This window comes from Orycteropus afer, unplaced genomic scaffold (genome assembly GCF_000298275.1).
Source record: "Orycteropus afer afer isolate SDZICR_OR568_19922 unplaced genomic scaffold, OryAfe1.0 scaffold00030, whole genome shotgun sequence".
Classification (NCBI taxonomy): Eukaryota; Metazoa; Chordata; class Mammalia; order Tubulidentata; family Orycteropodidae; genus Orycteropus; species Orycteropus afer.
In genome coordinates, this window is record NW_006921617.1 from 14129650 (window position 1) to 14144511 (window position 14862).

A 14862-nucleotide genomic window follows, 5' to 3' on the forward strand; every position below is an offset into this window, starting at 1 on the left:
GTGCCGTCGAGTCAGCCCCTACTCATAGCGACCCCTCCTTGGGTTTCCGAGGCAGTATCACTACGGAAGTAGGATTGCCCATCCTTCCTTCCGAGGAGTGGCTGGTGGGTTTGAACCGCCAGCCTTCTGGTTAGCAGTCAAGTGCTTTAGCCACTATGCTACCAGAGCTCCTCCAAATCACAATAAATAAAAAAATTTTTAAAAAAAGAAAATTTGTTCTTTTGTTGGGAATAATCTTGTTAATTTTGTTTAAATAGATAATGTAGATTTTCCAGTATTTTAGTAAAGTATCCTAGTTATCAAATATTTTGAAAGGAATATTGCTTTCATAAAGATTACATACTTTGTACAAAGCTATAAAATTGACTGAGAAGAGGAAATAAATTGTTAAGATTAAGAGATTATACCACTACAAAGAATGTCATTGGATGACCTGCTGGCTAGAAAAGCTACAGGAGCAGCTTGCGCTTGGGAGACTTTTTAACCATTAAGACATTTAGCATCAAGTTGACTCCATCTTGTGGCAGCCCCACATGTGTCAAGCGTAGAACTGTGCTCTATAGCATTTTCAGTGGCTGATATTTTCAGAAGTATATGACCACACTTTCTTCCGAGGTGCCCGTGAATGGACTCAAAACTCCAACTTTTTCATTAGCCCCAGAGTTCGTAATCATTTGTACATCTGGAGACTTGTTAAATGTTACAGAATGGAAAATAAATAAAGAACTTTTCCTTCTCATTTGTAAATGTAACATGATTGTTATGTACAGGCTTCACGAGAAAATGTTGCAACAACAAAATAGATGAGAGGGGAATAAGTTGATGGATGGTTACATTGAAGAGTTCTGAGTATTTATACTGAACCAGTGTAGTTTAAGAAGGCTGAAAACATACAAATAGGATTGTAAATTTGAAGAAATTTGGAAAGAAGAGTGAAGAAAATACCTTTTCTATTATTTTAAATACTTTTTCTAACAAAGTTGAGCAGTGCTCAAATAACTATTGATGAACTACACAATACTCCAAAAGGTGGTTGTTGTGGTGGTTGTTGTTGTTGTTGTTGTTATTTGCCATCGAATCGGCCCCAACTCCTAGCGACCCCTCCCTGGGTTTCTGAGGCAGTTATCACTAAGAAAGTAGGATTGCCCAATCTTCCTTCTGAGGAGTAGTTGGTGGGTTTGAACTGCCAGCCTCCTGGTTAGCAGTCAGGTGCCTTAGGCACTATGCTACCAGAGCTCCTAAAGGTAGGGTGTATATATAGTTCCTTTTATATATTAAAAGACTGATAATCAGTAGAAAAATTAATTTATTCAACAAATATTTATTGAGCTGCTATTATACACTGGGTATCCCTGGATGCTGCAAACTATTAATGCGCTTGTCTGCTAACTGAAAGGTTAGAGGTTGGCGTCTATCCAAAAGTGCCTTGGAAGAAAGGTTTGGCAGACTACTTCTGAAAAATCAGCCATTGAAAGCTCTATGGAGCACATTCCACTCCGATATAAGTGGACTCACCATGTGTCAGAATCATCTTGATAGCAACTGGTTTTGTTTTTTATTATATGCTGAGTACTGTTTTATTCCTGACAGTAAGAAAATAGCATTGATCAAACCAACAAAAATTCTTCCCTTGTAGAGCTCATATTCTGCTGGAACTGAGGAATCCAAATCAATGGCATATTATTATATTGCTGCACCTCTTCAGGAGCTCTGGTAGCATAGTGCCTAAGGCATTTGACTGCTAACTCGAAGGCTGGTGGTTCAAATCCATCAACCACTCCTCAGAAGGAAGATTGGGTAATATATTTCCGTAGCGATACTGCCTCAGAAACCCAAGGAGGGGTTGCTGTGAGTTGGATCTGACTCGACAGCAGTGAGTTTGGTTTTTGGTATACCTCTTTAATACTCCTTAACATAACTGCTTAGATCTTTGAGAAACAAGTGAAGTTGATTACTTCATTGACTTAAGTGAACTTTGTATGTAAAGAATTTCTGTGATTACCCATTTGTGGGCATTATTAGTATTATTAATATTATTATCATTTTTGTGTTTTTTTAACATCTACATTGCCATCTGTGGTTTTATTATAGTGTAGTTAGAATGCACATACTTATAAACATTTTGATAACTTTTCCTAATCCCATTAGCTCCTGTTTTGTAGTTATTGTAAAAAAGAAAAATTGAAGTCTGTAGAACTTACTTTTCCCTTTCCCGGTCCTTCCCCTTCTTCTCTTCCCACCCCTAAAATACCAAGAATAGTTTTATTCTGAACTAGCTTCTCTGACCTGCTAAGTTTTTAAAAATTATATAACAGTTACAGTTCTTTTTCTTTTCCCAGTCTCCAATTTTCTTTGCCAAAATTGCTTACCTTTTACAAACAATAGTTCTTTTAGTAATTTTACCACTTAGATGCCTCCAAGTTACAATGCTAGTTAATCATCACCACGATGATGTGGACATGGGGGAGAAAACAGTTTGGTTTCTGGAAGAATTTACATGACCATTCTGATCTTATTCACCCTTAATTTTGGAGACCCAAACTATTAAGACTGTGTATGTTTCCCCCTTATTTGAGATAGAATTGAAGAAATGGCAGGGATGAGATTAAAGATACAAGATGGAAGAAGTGAGAGAGCCTAAACAACTTGTTTCTGGTCACAGTGCTAGCAAATAACAGAATTTGAATTCATGCTTATGCTACTTCTTTTAAACCCTTCTAATATAATAATTTTAAAACAATATTTCTCTAATTTAACATTTCGTATTTTGGGCTACATAATTCTTTATTTGGGGGTTGTCCTGAGCATGGTAGAATGTTGAGCAGCATCTTAGGCCTTTGTCCATTAGATGCCAGTAACACTTCTGCCCAACTTGTGACAAAGAAAAATATACCTAGATATTCCTGAATATTGCCCAGTAGGCAAAATTGCCCCTTGTTTTTAGGAAAAAATTATGTTAAGACGATATTTGGCTTAAATATTTGGCAAGGGGAAGAGCTGTGATGGCACAGTAGTTAAAGCACTCGGCTGCAAAGCAGAAGATCAGTGGTTTGAATCTACTAGCCGTTCCATGGGAGAAAGATGTGGCAGTCTGCTTCTGCAAAGATTTACAATCTTGTAAACCCTGTGGGGCAGTTCTGCTCTATCCAATAGGGTCATGGAGTTGGAAGTTGGTGGGTTGTTTTTTGGTTTTTTTTGTAACCTTTTCCTTTTTTTCCCCTCATTTCATGTATTTTTATTAGCTGCTATCAGGTCAACTCAAGGCTGATTTTCCGAAGTAGATCACCAGGCCTTTCTTTCTAGTCTTAGTCTAGAAGCTTCACTGAAAACTACTCAGCATCATAGCAAAACAGAAGCCTCCACTGACAGATGAGTGGTTGCTGCACTTGAGCTGGGAATCAAACCTTGGTCTTCTCTATAGAAGATGAGCATTCTACCGCTGAACCACTACTGCCCTAATTTTACATGTTAGGAAATTATTATTTTAATTAGAAGCTGGACTTGGATGGGGGCTCTGGTAGCGTAGTGCCTAAGGCATTTGACTGCTAACCAGAAGACTGGAGCTTCAAACCCATCAACCACTCCTCAGAAGGAAGATGGGCAATCTACTTCCATAATGATACTGCCTCAGAAACCCAAGGAGAGGTCACTGTGAGTCGGATCTGACTCGACAGCAGTGAGTTTGGTTTTGGTTTGGGTTAGACTTGCGTAGCCAGGCAGTTTTCTTGGCTATTAAGGGAAATGGTGAAGAAGGTTTTGTCTCAATCTATTGTTATGGTTAGTCAGTACTACCACTATGACTATGCAGAAGCATTTGATTGTGTACATCATGACAAATTGTGGATAACATTGAGAAGAATGGGAATTCCAGAACACTTGATTGTACTCATGAGGAACCTGTACATAGAGTAGGAGGCTGTCATTTGAACAGAGCAAGGGGATATTGCATGGCTTAAAATCAGGAAGGGAGTGTGTCAGGGTTGTATCTGTTCACCATACTTACTCAGTGTGTATGCTGAGCAAATAATCTGAGAAGCTGTACTACATGAGGAAGTGGCATTAGGATTGAAGGAAGGCTTGTTAACAACCTGCGATAAACAGACAACACAACTTTGCTTGCTGAAAATGAGGATGACTTGAAGCATTTACTGATGAAGGTTAAAGACTACAGTCTACGGTATGGATTACACCTCAATATAACGAAAACAAAATCCTCACAACTCGACCGGTAAGGAGAATCACAGTAAATGGAGAAAATACTGAATTTATCAAAGACTTTTACTAGGTTTCACAATCAACACCAATGGAAGCAGCAGTCAGAACATCAGACAACAAATTGCATTGGGCAAATATGCTGCAAAAGACCTCTTTCATGTGCTAAAGAACAAAGATGTTGCTTTGAAGACTAAGATGCATCTAACCCAAACAATTATATTTTAAGTTGCCTCTTACACACGTGAGAGCTAGACAGTGAATAAGGAAGACCGAAGAAGAGTTGATGCTTTTGAGTTGTGGTGTTGGCAAAGAATACTGAAAGTACCATGAACTCCTCAGAGAACTGTCCTGGAGAAATTGCAGCCGGAATGCTTCTTGTAAGCAAGAATGGCCAGACTTCGTCTCACCTACTGTGGTCATGTTGTCAGAAGGGACCATTTCCTGTAGAAGGATATCATGCTTGGTAAAGCGGAGGGTCAGTGAAATAGGGGAAGGCCCTCAACAAGATGGATTGACACAGTGTCTGCAACTGTGGGCTCAGGTATAGTAGAGATTGTGATGCTGGCACAGGACCAGGCAGTGTTTTGTTCTGTTGTACATGGGGTCGCTATGAGTTGGAAACAACTTGACGTCACCTAACAACAATAACACAACATCGTTACTGAGCAGTCTTTTCTGTAGTTCTAAGTGCATTTGAGTATTTTATACTATGGTATATTCTAAAACAAACCTTGATAATACATTAAGTTGCAATTTTCTAATTAAGCTTAAGGTGTAGATGAAAATTATAGTTGACATTGAAGACTCCCTTTCATAAAATTATGTAATGGTCAATATCAGGTAGTGTGCAAAACAGTGGTTTTAGGTGCTGATTTTATTGTATTCATATTATTTTCTTAGGTCTGTCTAAAAATAATTTTAAGAACATGTAAAGTAGATTTAGTGGTATATATATAATCCTAGTGAAGTACTTAATAAAGCTTACTGTAGTAGAATTTGACCCATTTGAATTTTGTAGATCGTCATGTTTTTGTGAGAGAGAAACCATCAGCAGTTGATATGAATTCTTTTCTTCACTTTATTAATATATTAAATTAGAAAATAACAACTCATTTTGTTTTTGTTTTTAGCTGTAGCACCAGTTGTACCAGATTTAAGTAGTGACATTGATACAAGTAACTTTGATGACTTGGAAGAAGACAAGGGAGATGAAGAAACATTCCCTATTCCTAAAGCTTTTGTTGGTAATCAGCTACCTTTCGTAGGATTTACATATTATAGCAATCGCAGGTAAGTGTGCAAAACAATGGTTTTAGGTGCTGATTTTATTGTATTCATATTATTTTCTTAAGTCTGTCTAAAAATAATTTTAAGAACATTTGAAGTCGATTTAGTGGTATATAAAAACATTATATTATGCCAGTTTTGTACAGATGCATTTTTCCATTATTTCATGTTTTATTATTTTTGTCCATCTATGTTTAAGATACTGTTTTTTAGAAATTCTTTGCTGAATGATACACATCATTACAGAATTAGTAGGTCAAAAGACTCTACTAATGCTGATATTTTGGTTCATCTTGATCCTCAAAGAATTATAGTTTATAATACATTTTGGAACAACATATAGATTTCCAGTATCATCATCACTATATTGATATTACCAAAACCCAAACCACTGCTGTCAAGTTGATTCTGACTCATAGTGACATTGTGGGACAGAATGGAACTGTCCCATTGGGTTTCCAAGGCTATAAATCTTTATACAAGCAGACTGCCACATCTTTTTCTCCTGGAGCATTGGTGGGTTCGAACCATTAACTTTTTGGTTTGTGGTCCAGGGCTTTAACCACTGTGCCTCCAGGGCTTCTCATATTACCAGAGGCCTATAGTTTTTAGCTTTTCAAAACTGATTTCTCCCAAAAAGAGCTTAGTAACTTCTATGGCTTACGACATGTAATATTACTTATATTGTAACTCTGGGTAACTGTGTTTTTGTTTGCTCAAAATTAATGGTGGTGATGATGGTGATTTTAATTTTAATTGCCTCAAAGGATTGTTCCACCACTTGTCTGTCAGTTTGTCGTACTGTGGTGGCTTGCATGTTGGTGTGAGGCTAGAAGCTATGTCACTGGTATTTCAAATAGCAGCAGGGTCACCCATGGTAGACAGGTTTCAGTGGAGCTTCTAGACTAAGATGGACTTGGAAGAAGGGGCTGTCCACTTCCCAAAGAATTGGCCAGTGAAAACCTTATAATAGCAGTGAAACACTGTCTGATACATTTCTTTAAAACTTTATGAATATCCCTGAAACATTGCCCAACATACTGCTAGAACATGAGGGCCCCCCTCCCCCCCAAGGTTAAAGGCACTCAAAATGCGACTGGGGAAGAGCTGCCTCCTCAGAGTAGAGCTTACTTTAACTGTGTGGATGGAGTAGAGCTTTTGGGAACTCATTTGCTGATGTGGCATGAATGAGAAAGAGAAGAAACAGCTGCAAACATCCATTAATAAGCAGAACATGGAAGGTATGAAGTATGAATGTAGGAATATTGGAGGTTGTCAAAAATGAAATGGATTGCATAAAGATCTATATCCTAGGCATTAGTGAGCTGAAGTGGACTGGTTTTGGCTGTTTTGAATCAGACAACAGTATGTCTACTATGCCAGGAGTGACAAATTGAAGAGGAACGGTGTGGCATTCATCTTTACAAAGACTGGTTCAAGATCTATCCTTAAGTACAATGCTGTCAGTGATAGGATAATATCCATATGCCTACAAGGAAGACCAGTTAACACTACTGTTCAAATTTAAGCAACAACCACCAAAGCCAAAGATGAGGAAATTGAAGATTTTTACCAACTTCTACAGTCTGAAATTGACCATATATACAATCAGAATGTGTTGATTATCACTGGTGATTGGAATGCAAAAGTTGGAAACCAAGAAGAATCATCGGTAGTTGGAAAATATGGCCTTGGTCATAGAAATAGTGCTGGCGATCACATGATAGAATTATCCAAGACCAATGAATTACTCATTGCAAATACTTTTTTTAAACAACACAAATGGCACCTATACACATGGACTTCACCAGATGGAGTACACAGGAACCAGATTGACTACATCTGTGGAAAGAGGTGATGGAGAAGCTTAATATCTTCAGCCAGAACAAGGTCAAGGTCAGCAGCTGACTGTGGAACAAACCATCAACTGCTCATATACAAGTTCAGGTTGAAGCTGAAGACAATTGAAAGAAGTCGACGAGAGCCAAAATATGACATTGATTATGTTGTTGTTGTTATGTGCCGTGGAGTCAGACCTGACTCATAGCGAACGCTTCCTTGGGTTTTCGAGGCAGTATCACTACGGAAGTAGATTGCCCAACCTTCCTCCTGAGGAGTGGCTGATGGGTTTGAACCGCCATCCTTCTGGTTAGCAGTCAAGTATTTTAGGCTCTATGCTACCAGAGCTCCTGACATTGATTATATATCCCTCCTGAATTTACAGACCAACTAAAGAATAGATTTGATGCATTGAACACCAATTACTGAAAACTAGAGGAATTGTGAGATGACATCAAAAACATGATCCATGAAGAAAGCAAAAGATCATTAAAAAGACAAGAAAGGAAGAAAAGACCAAAATGGATGTCAGAAGAGACTCTGACACTTGCCCTTGAATGGAGAGTAGCTAAAGCAAATGAAAGAAATGACAAGATAAAAAAGCTGAACAGAAGATTTCAGAGAGCAGCTTGAGAAGACAAAATCAATTATTATAATGAAATATGCCAAGACCTGGAGTTAGAAAACCAAAAGGGAATAACATGCTCAGCATTTCTCAAGCCAAAAAAAGTGAAAAAATTCAAACCTCGAGTTGGAATGTTGAACAATTTTGTGGGGAAAACTATTGAACGATGTGGGAAGCATCAAAAGAAGATGGAAGGAATACACAGAGTCACTGTACCAAAAAGAATTAGTCAATAATTCATCAATTTCAGGCGGTGGCATATGATCAAGAACCAGTGGTATTGAAGGAAGAAGTCAAAGCTGCACTGAAGGAATTGGTGAAGAGTAAGGGTCCAGGAATTGATAAAATACTCATTGAGATGTTTCAACAAACAGATACCATGCTAGAGGCACTCACTCATCTATGCCAAGAGATTTGGAAGACAGCTACCTGTCCAACTGACTGGAAGAAATCCATATTTGAACCCATTCCAAAGACAGGTGATCCCATGAATGTGGAAATTAGCAAACAATATCATTAATATCACATGCAAGTAAAATCTTTACTGAAGATAATTCAAAAATGGTTGCAGCAGAATATTGATAGAGAACTTCCAGAAATGCTGAATTCAGCTGAATTCAGAAGAGGACCTAGAACAAGGAATGTCATTACTGATGTTCGATGAATCTTGGCTGGAAGCAAAGAATACCAGAAAGATGTTTACTTGTGTTTTATTGACTATGCAAAGGCATTTGATTGTGTGGATAATAACAAATTAGGGATAACACTGAGAAGAATGGGAACTCCAGAACACTTAATTGTGCTCATGAGGAATCTGTACATAGACCAGGTGGTTGTCATTCGAACAGAATAAGGGGATACTGCGTGGTTTAAAATCCGGAAGGAAGTGCATCGGGTTATATCCTTTCACCATACTTATTCAGTCTGTATGCTGAGCAGATAATCTGAGAAGCTGGGCTGTATGAAGAAAGAGCGTGGCATCAGGATTGTAGGAAGACTCATTGACAACCTGCAATACACAGGTGACGCAACTTTGCTTGCTGAAAGTTAGGATGAATTGAAGCTCTTACTGATGAAGATTAAAGACAACAATCTGTGGTATGGATTACCCCTCAACATAAAACAAAAATCCTCACAACTGGACCAATAAGCACCATCACGATAGATGGAGAAAAGATTGAAATTGGCAAAGATTTTATATTACTTGGATCCACAATCAGTACCCACGGAAGCAGCAGTCAAGACATCAGACAAAATTTTGCACTGGGCAAATCTGCTGCAAAAGACTTCTTTCAAGTGCTGAAGAGCAACGATGTCTCCCTGATGACTAAGTTGCACTTAACCCAAGTCATGGTATTTTCAGTCACTTCATATGCATGTGAGAGCTGCACAATGAATAAGGAAGACCGAAGAAGAGTTGATGCTTTTGAGTGGTGCTGTTGGCAAAGAATACTCAAAGTACCGTTGACTGCCAAAAGAATGAACAAATCTATCCTGGAGGAAGTACAACCAGAATGCTCCTTCAAAGTGAGAATGGCCACTTTGTCTTACCTACTTTGGTCATGATGTCAGAAGGGACCATTTCCTGGAGAAGGCTATCATGCTTGGTAAGGTGGAGGGTCAACAAAACAGGGGAAGGCCCTCAGCAAGATGGATTGACACAGTGGTTGCAACGATGGGATCATGTATAACAGGGATTGTGAGACTGGCACAGGACCAGGCACTGTTTTGTTCTGTTGTACGTAGACAGGGTCACTATGAGTCCGAGACGACTTGATGGCACCTAACAAAAGCAACAACCAAGGATTGTTGTAAGGGTGAAGTAAGGTAAAACGTAGTAAAGCACTTAGAACAGTATTTGGCATAGGGTAAGCATTCAATAAATTTTAGCTATTAATGTTTAAGTGCTTGACTACTAACCAAAAGGTTGATGGTTTGAACCCACCCATAGGGGTCTCATTAGACAGGCCTGGTGATCTCTTCTGAAAGATCACAGCTTTGAAAACCCTAGGATATGATTCTATTATTATAATTGACCGAATGGCACCTATCAACAAACAAGTACAGTGTTAGCTTTAGTCTTTTCAAATATACTTGAGGTATAAGTTAAAATAATTTAACATTATTTCAGTGTCCTGAGTAATCATTCATTCAACAAACATGTTTGATAGCTTACTCTTTGTCAGGTATGTACCAACTGTCAATGTACAGGAAGAAGAATGAATAATATGTAGAGCCTTCTCTTCAGAGGCTCACATCCTAGAGAAAGATGAATAAGATACAATAGCTTCTCTTAAAATATATCGTAGTGAGAAAATAAGTATATTATATATAATATAGAGTGGGTAAGTACTACATATTGTTGTTGTTGTTGTTATGTGCCGTGGAGTCAAACCCGACTCATAGCGACCCCTCCTTGGGTTTCTGAGGCAGTATCACTACGGAAGTAGGATTGCCCAACCTTCCTTCCGAGGAGTGGCTGGTGGGTTTGAACCACCAGCCATCTGGTTAGCAGGCAAGTGTCTTAGCCACTGTGCTACCAGAGCTCCCAAGTACTACATAAGGTACATCTAAATAAAGTGCTATGCCAATGTAATATTTTTTTTCTTTTTAAATCATTTTATTGAAATATTTACGTACAGTGAAATACACAAAACTAAAGTGACATGGGTCGATGCATTTTTTTTGCAGTGTTCCCTCCCCTCCTGTCCTACCCCTAACAACCAACAAAGAAAGTTTCCCTCCATATAGAAACCTTTCCTTGACCCTCCACAACAATGAACTAATACTATATTTGCCTTCTGTGATTGACTTATTTCACTCAGCATGATGTCTTCCAAGTTCATCCATATTTGGTGCTTTGCAGTCTCTACATTATTCTTTAGTGCTGCATGTTGTTGTTGTTGTTGTTGTTATGTGCCGTCAAGTAGGGCCTGACTCATAGCAACCCCTCTTTGGGTTTCCGAGGCAGTATCACTACGGAAGTAGATTGCCCAACCTTCCTTCCGAGGAGTAGCTGGTCGGTTTGAACCACCAGCCTTCTGGTTAGCAGTCAAGTACCTTAGGCACTACACTACCAGAACTCCTTAGTGCTACATAGCATTCCATTATGTGTATGTACCATAGTTTGGTCATCCACTCTTCTGCTGTAAATCTTAGAGATAAGTCCCTTGCCAGACATGTAATTATCAGCAAATATGAGTTTGTTGCTGTCATTTTTGTTACGTGCTTTTTCATGGTGTCGATTCTTTGTTCCATATAATTTTCTATGCTGTGAGCCCATTTTGTTTATGAATCATGTTATCATTTCCTTCATTGCTTTTGTTTTAGTATTTGCTGAATATTTATGCTTGTCCTCTTTTTTGATGTGAAGGTTTATCATTTTTCTTTGAGGTTACCTTGTGATTTATAGTTTTCTTCCCAAGTTTAGAACAGTCTCTTCTATCTTGTAGTTGTCTAGACTTCCCTACAATCTAGAAGTTCTGTAATGACACCGTTTTTTCCCTCTTTTTTGGTTTGTAGTTATCCTCATTTGTCAATTGATGTCTCTGGTTCCCTGTTTACAATCTTGTAGGCTTATTTACTTTGTATACTTCCATAGCTGGGTTGGTTTATGGGTTTTATCATCATGTATGTTAATGGTCAGTTGTTGTTGGCTATGGTGCTTCTCTGTCCAAAGGGCTCCCTTTAGCATCTCTTGTAAGGTTAGCCTTGTTTTAACAAATCCCCTTAATTTCTGCTTATCTAGTAATGTCTTAATTTCACCATGATATTTAAGGGACAATTTTACTGGGTACATAATTCTTGGTTGGACATTTTTCTCTTTCAGGGTTTTATATATACCATCCCATTGCCTTCTCACCTGCATGGTTTCTGCTGAGAAATCTGAGCTTAGTCTTATTGGTTGCCCCTTGTAGGTAACTTTTCGTTTTTCCCATGCTGCTCTCATGGTACTTCCTTTGTCTTTGGTTTTGGTAAGTTTGATGATGATGTGTCTTGGTGATTTTCTTTTGGGGTCTATCCTATTTGGGGTTTGTTGGACTTCCTGAATGTATATATTCTCATCTTTCATCATACCAGGGAAATTCTCTTCCAACAAACCTTCGATAGTTTTCTCTGTGTTTTTATTTGTCTCTTCCTTTTCTGGAATTCCAATTACAAGTAGGTTATTCCTTTTGATGGTATCCCACATGAACCTTAGACTTTCTTCATTTTGTTTTGATCTTTTTTTCTGATTGATCCCTTTCCAAAGAAGTGTTCAGGTATTTGCCTTCAGTCACCCTAATTCTGTCTTCTGTTGATTTAGTTCTGCTCCTTTGCCCTTTCAATGTCTTATCTATTTCTGAAAATTTAGTATTAATCTTCTGGATTTCTGTGTATTAGTATTAGTTCATTGTTGTGGAGGGGCAAGGAAAGGTTTCTATATGGAGGGAAACTGTTTGTTGGTTGCTAGTGGTAAGAGGAGGGGAGGGGAGGGAACACTGCAAAAAAAAAAAAAAAAAAAAATGCATTGACCCATGTCACTTTGTTGTTGTTGTTATGTGCCCTCCAGTCGGACCCAACTCATAGTGACCACTCCTTGGGTTTCCTAGGCAATATCACTACAGAAGTAGATTGCCCAACTTTCCTTCCGAGAAGTGGCTGGTGGGTTTGAACCGCCAGTCTTCTGGTTAGCAGTCAAGTGCCGTAGGCACTATGCTACCAGAGCTCCTCATGTCACTTTAGTTTTGTGTATTTCACTATATGTAAATTATATTTCAATAAAATGCATTAAAAAGAAAAAAAAATATTACATTGGTATAGCACTTTATTTAGATGTACCTTATGTAGTACTTATTCACTCTATATTATATATAATATACTTTTTTTCTCACTAGGACGTATTTTAAGAGAAGCTATTGTATCTTATTCATCTTTCTCTAAGATGTGAGCCTCTGAAGAGAAGGCTCTATATATTATTCATTCTTCTTCCTGTACATTGACACTTGGTACATACCTGACAAAGAGTAAGCTATCAAACATGTCTGTTGAATGAATGATTACTCAGGACGCTGAAATAATGTTAAATGTCTAACTTATACCTCATTTCTAATTTTTCATTTATTTTGTCATTTTGTTCTTGTATTTTCTTTCAAAATTGTTGTAGGGGTTTCTCTGTGTTTTCCTTGATCTGTCTCTCAATTCTTTGAAGATTCCTTAATATAATTCTTCTGAATTCCTTATCAGGGAGTTCTAATCCTCAGTGATGTGTTTTGGGTCTGTATCTTGGTCCCTTGTTTCTCCTGCTTTATCTTGCTTCTTTGCATGGACTGTGATACTCTGTTATCTCCAAGGTATTGTGACATTTTTTGTTTATATTTAATTGGTAATTGTATGTTGGAGTGACTTGCCCACGGTTTTTGTTTTGTTTTGTTTGTATGTTATCTACGCAAGCAGGGTACTGTGCTCCTCTATTGGCTAGTTGACAGCATTTATACACTCACCACTTGTCTCCTTTCCTGTTGTCAGCCTCTCATATGTTCTTGCCGACCTTGGCAAACAAAGCCTATTCTTAGATCCCTGGAATCCGAATGAGAATGCTATCACTTTAAAATCCAAAATGGTTGCCACTTGTAAACATTCAAAATGACTGCAGCCTTGGTCACTTTAAATAACCAAAATGGCCACCACTTATAAACATTCAAAATGGCTGCGCCCTCTATCACTTGAAATATCCAAAATGGCTACTGCTTGTAAGCATTCAAAATGGCTGTGTTCTCGGTCACTTGAAATATCCAAAATGGCTGCCCCCTCAGTCACTTTAAATATCCAAAATGGCTGCACCCTCCAGACACTGGAAGTCAACAGCTCAGGTTATCTCCCTCCTTGCTATTTCCTTTCCTAGTCATAGGTCACCAGCCAGTTGTCCTTGCAGCCTTTGGTGACCAGGGCTGATCTTTAGGTCAATTCTTAGGTCCTAACACCACTTGGAAATATTCAGGCTTTTGGTCCCATCAGAGTAGCGGACAGTCCGCAGCTCCGACTGTCTCTGTACTCACTGTTTTCATTCAGGGTTTTCTACTAGTTGGTGCCTTACCCACTTCTGTATAGTTCCTTTCAAAGCTCAGGGCTCCAGGATTATCTTCTGTATCTCTGTCAATTGGTTTTCCTTTTCTTTGTTGAAGAGAGTCTATGTTGCTTCTCTGCCTGTTCCTCCATCTTACTGGATGTCCTACCAATGTAATATTATGAACTCTGACAATCCTTACTGGTTGTCTTAAACTTACATACTGAATTACTCTATTAGAGTGATATTAAGGAGCTCTAGTGGCATAGTGCCTAGGCATTTGACTATTAAGCAGAAGGTTGGTGTTCTGCGGAGGGAAGATGGGGCAGTCTGCTTCCATAAAGATTTACCACCTCAGAAACCCAGTGGGGATTGCTATGAGTCAGAATCTACTCAGTGGCAATGAGTTCGGTTTTGGGGTTTTCTTGAGAGTAGTATTAGGTATTTGATTTGCTTGAAGGAGTTACTGAAATTGAAGTTATTGTAGCTAACTTTTTTTTTTTAATTATTGTGATTTGGGTGAAGATTTACAGAGCAAATTCACTTTCCATACAGCAGTTTACATATATTTTTTGTCTCATGACATTGACCACAGTTTGCCACAATGCAACAGCTCCCCTCCCACTTCCTCCATAGTTACCTCTTCTCAGTGTCCATCCCTCCATGGATTCCTGCCCCCTGAGCTGTCTCCCTGTGCATCGGCAGCCCTTCTTTCTCAGTGATTGTCCTCTTCAAGCAGTGTATCTCAGGTAAAAGTTCAACTCATATGCCTGTCTTCTGTTTGGCTGGAAACCACAGGTGTGGGTTCAATTCCAGACCTGAAGGGCAGCTAGGGGCCATAGTCTCAGTG

At 38.6% G+C, this 14862-nt stretch overlaps 1 protein-coding gene across 1 annotated transcript in view; it reads left to right on the forward strand.

The window, feature by feature from the left end:
* Nucleotides 1-14862, forward strand: part of ROCK1 (Rho associated coiled-coil containing protein kinase 1) — a 265368-nt gene that overhangs the window by 137238 nt on the left and 113268 nt on the right. The window contains exon 10 of the mRNA XM_007935599.2: nucleotides 5346-5505. Coding sequence (XP_007933790.2) covers nucleotides 5346-5505 — 160 coding nt within the window. The remainder of the gene's footprint in view (nucleotides 1-5345; nucleotides 5506-14862) is intronic.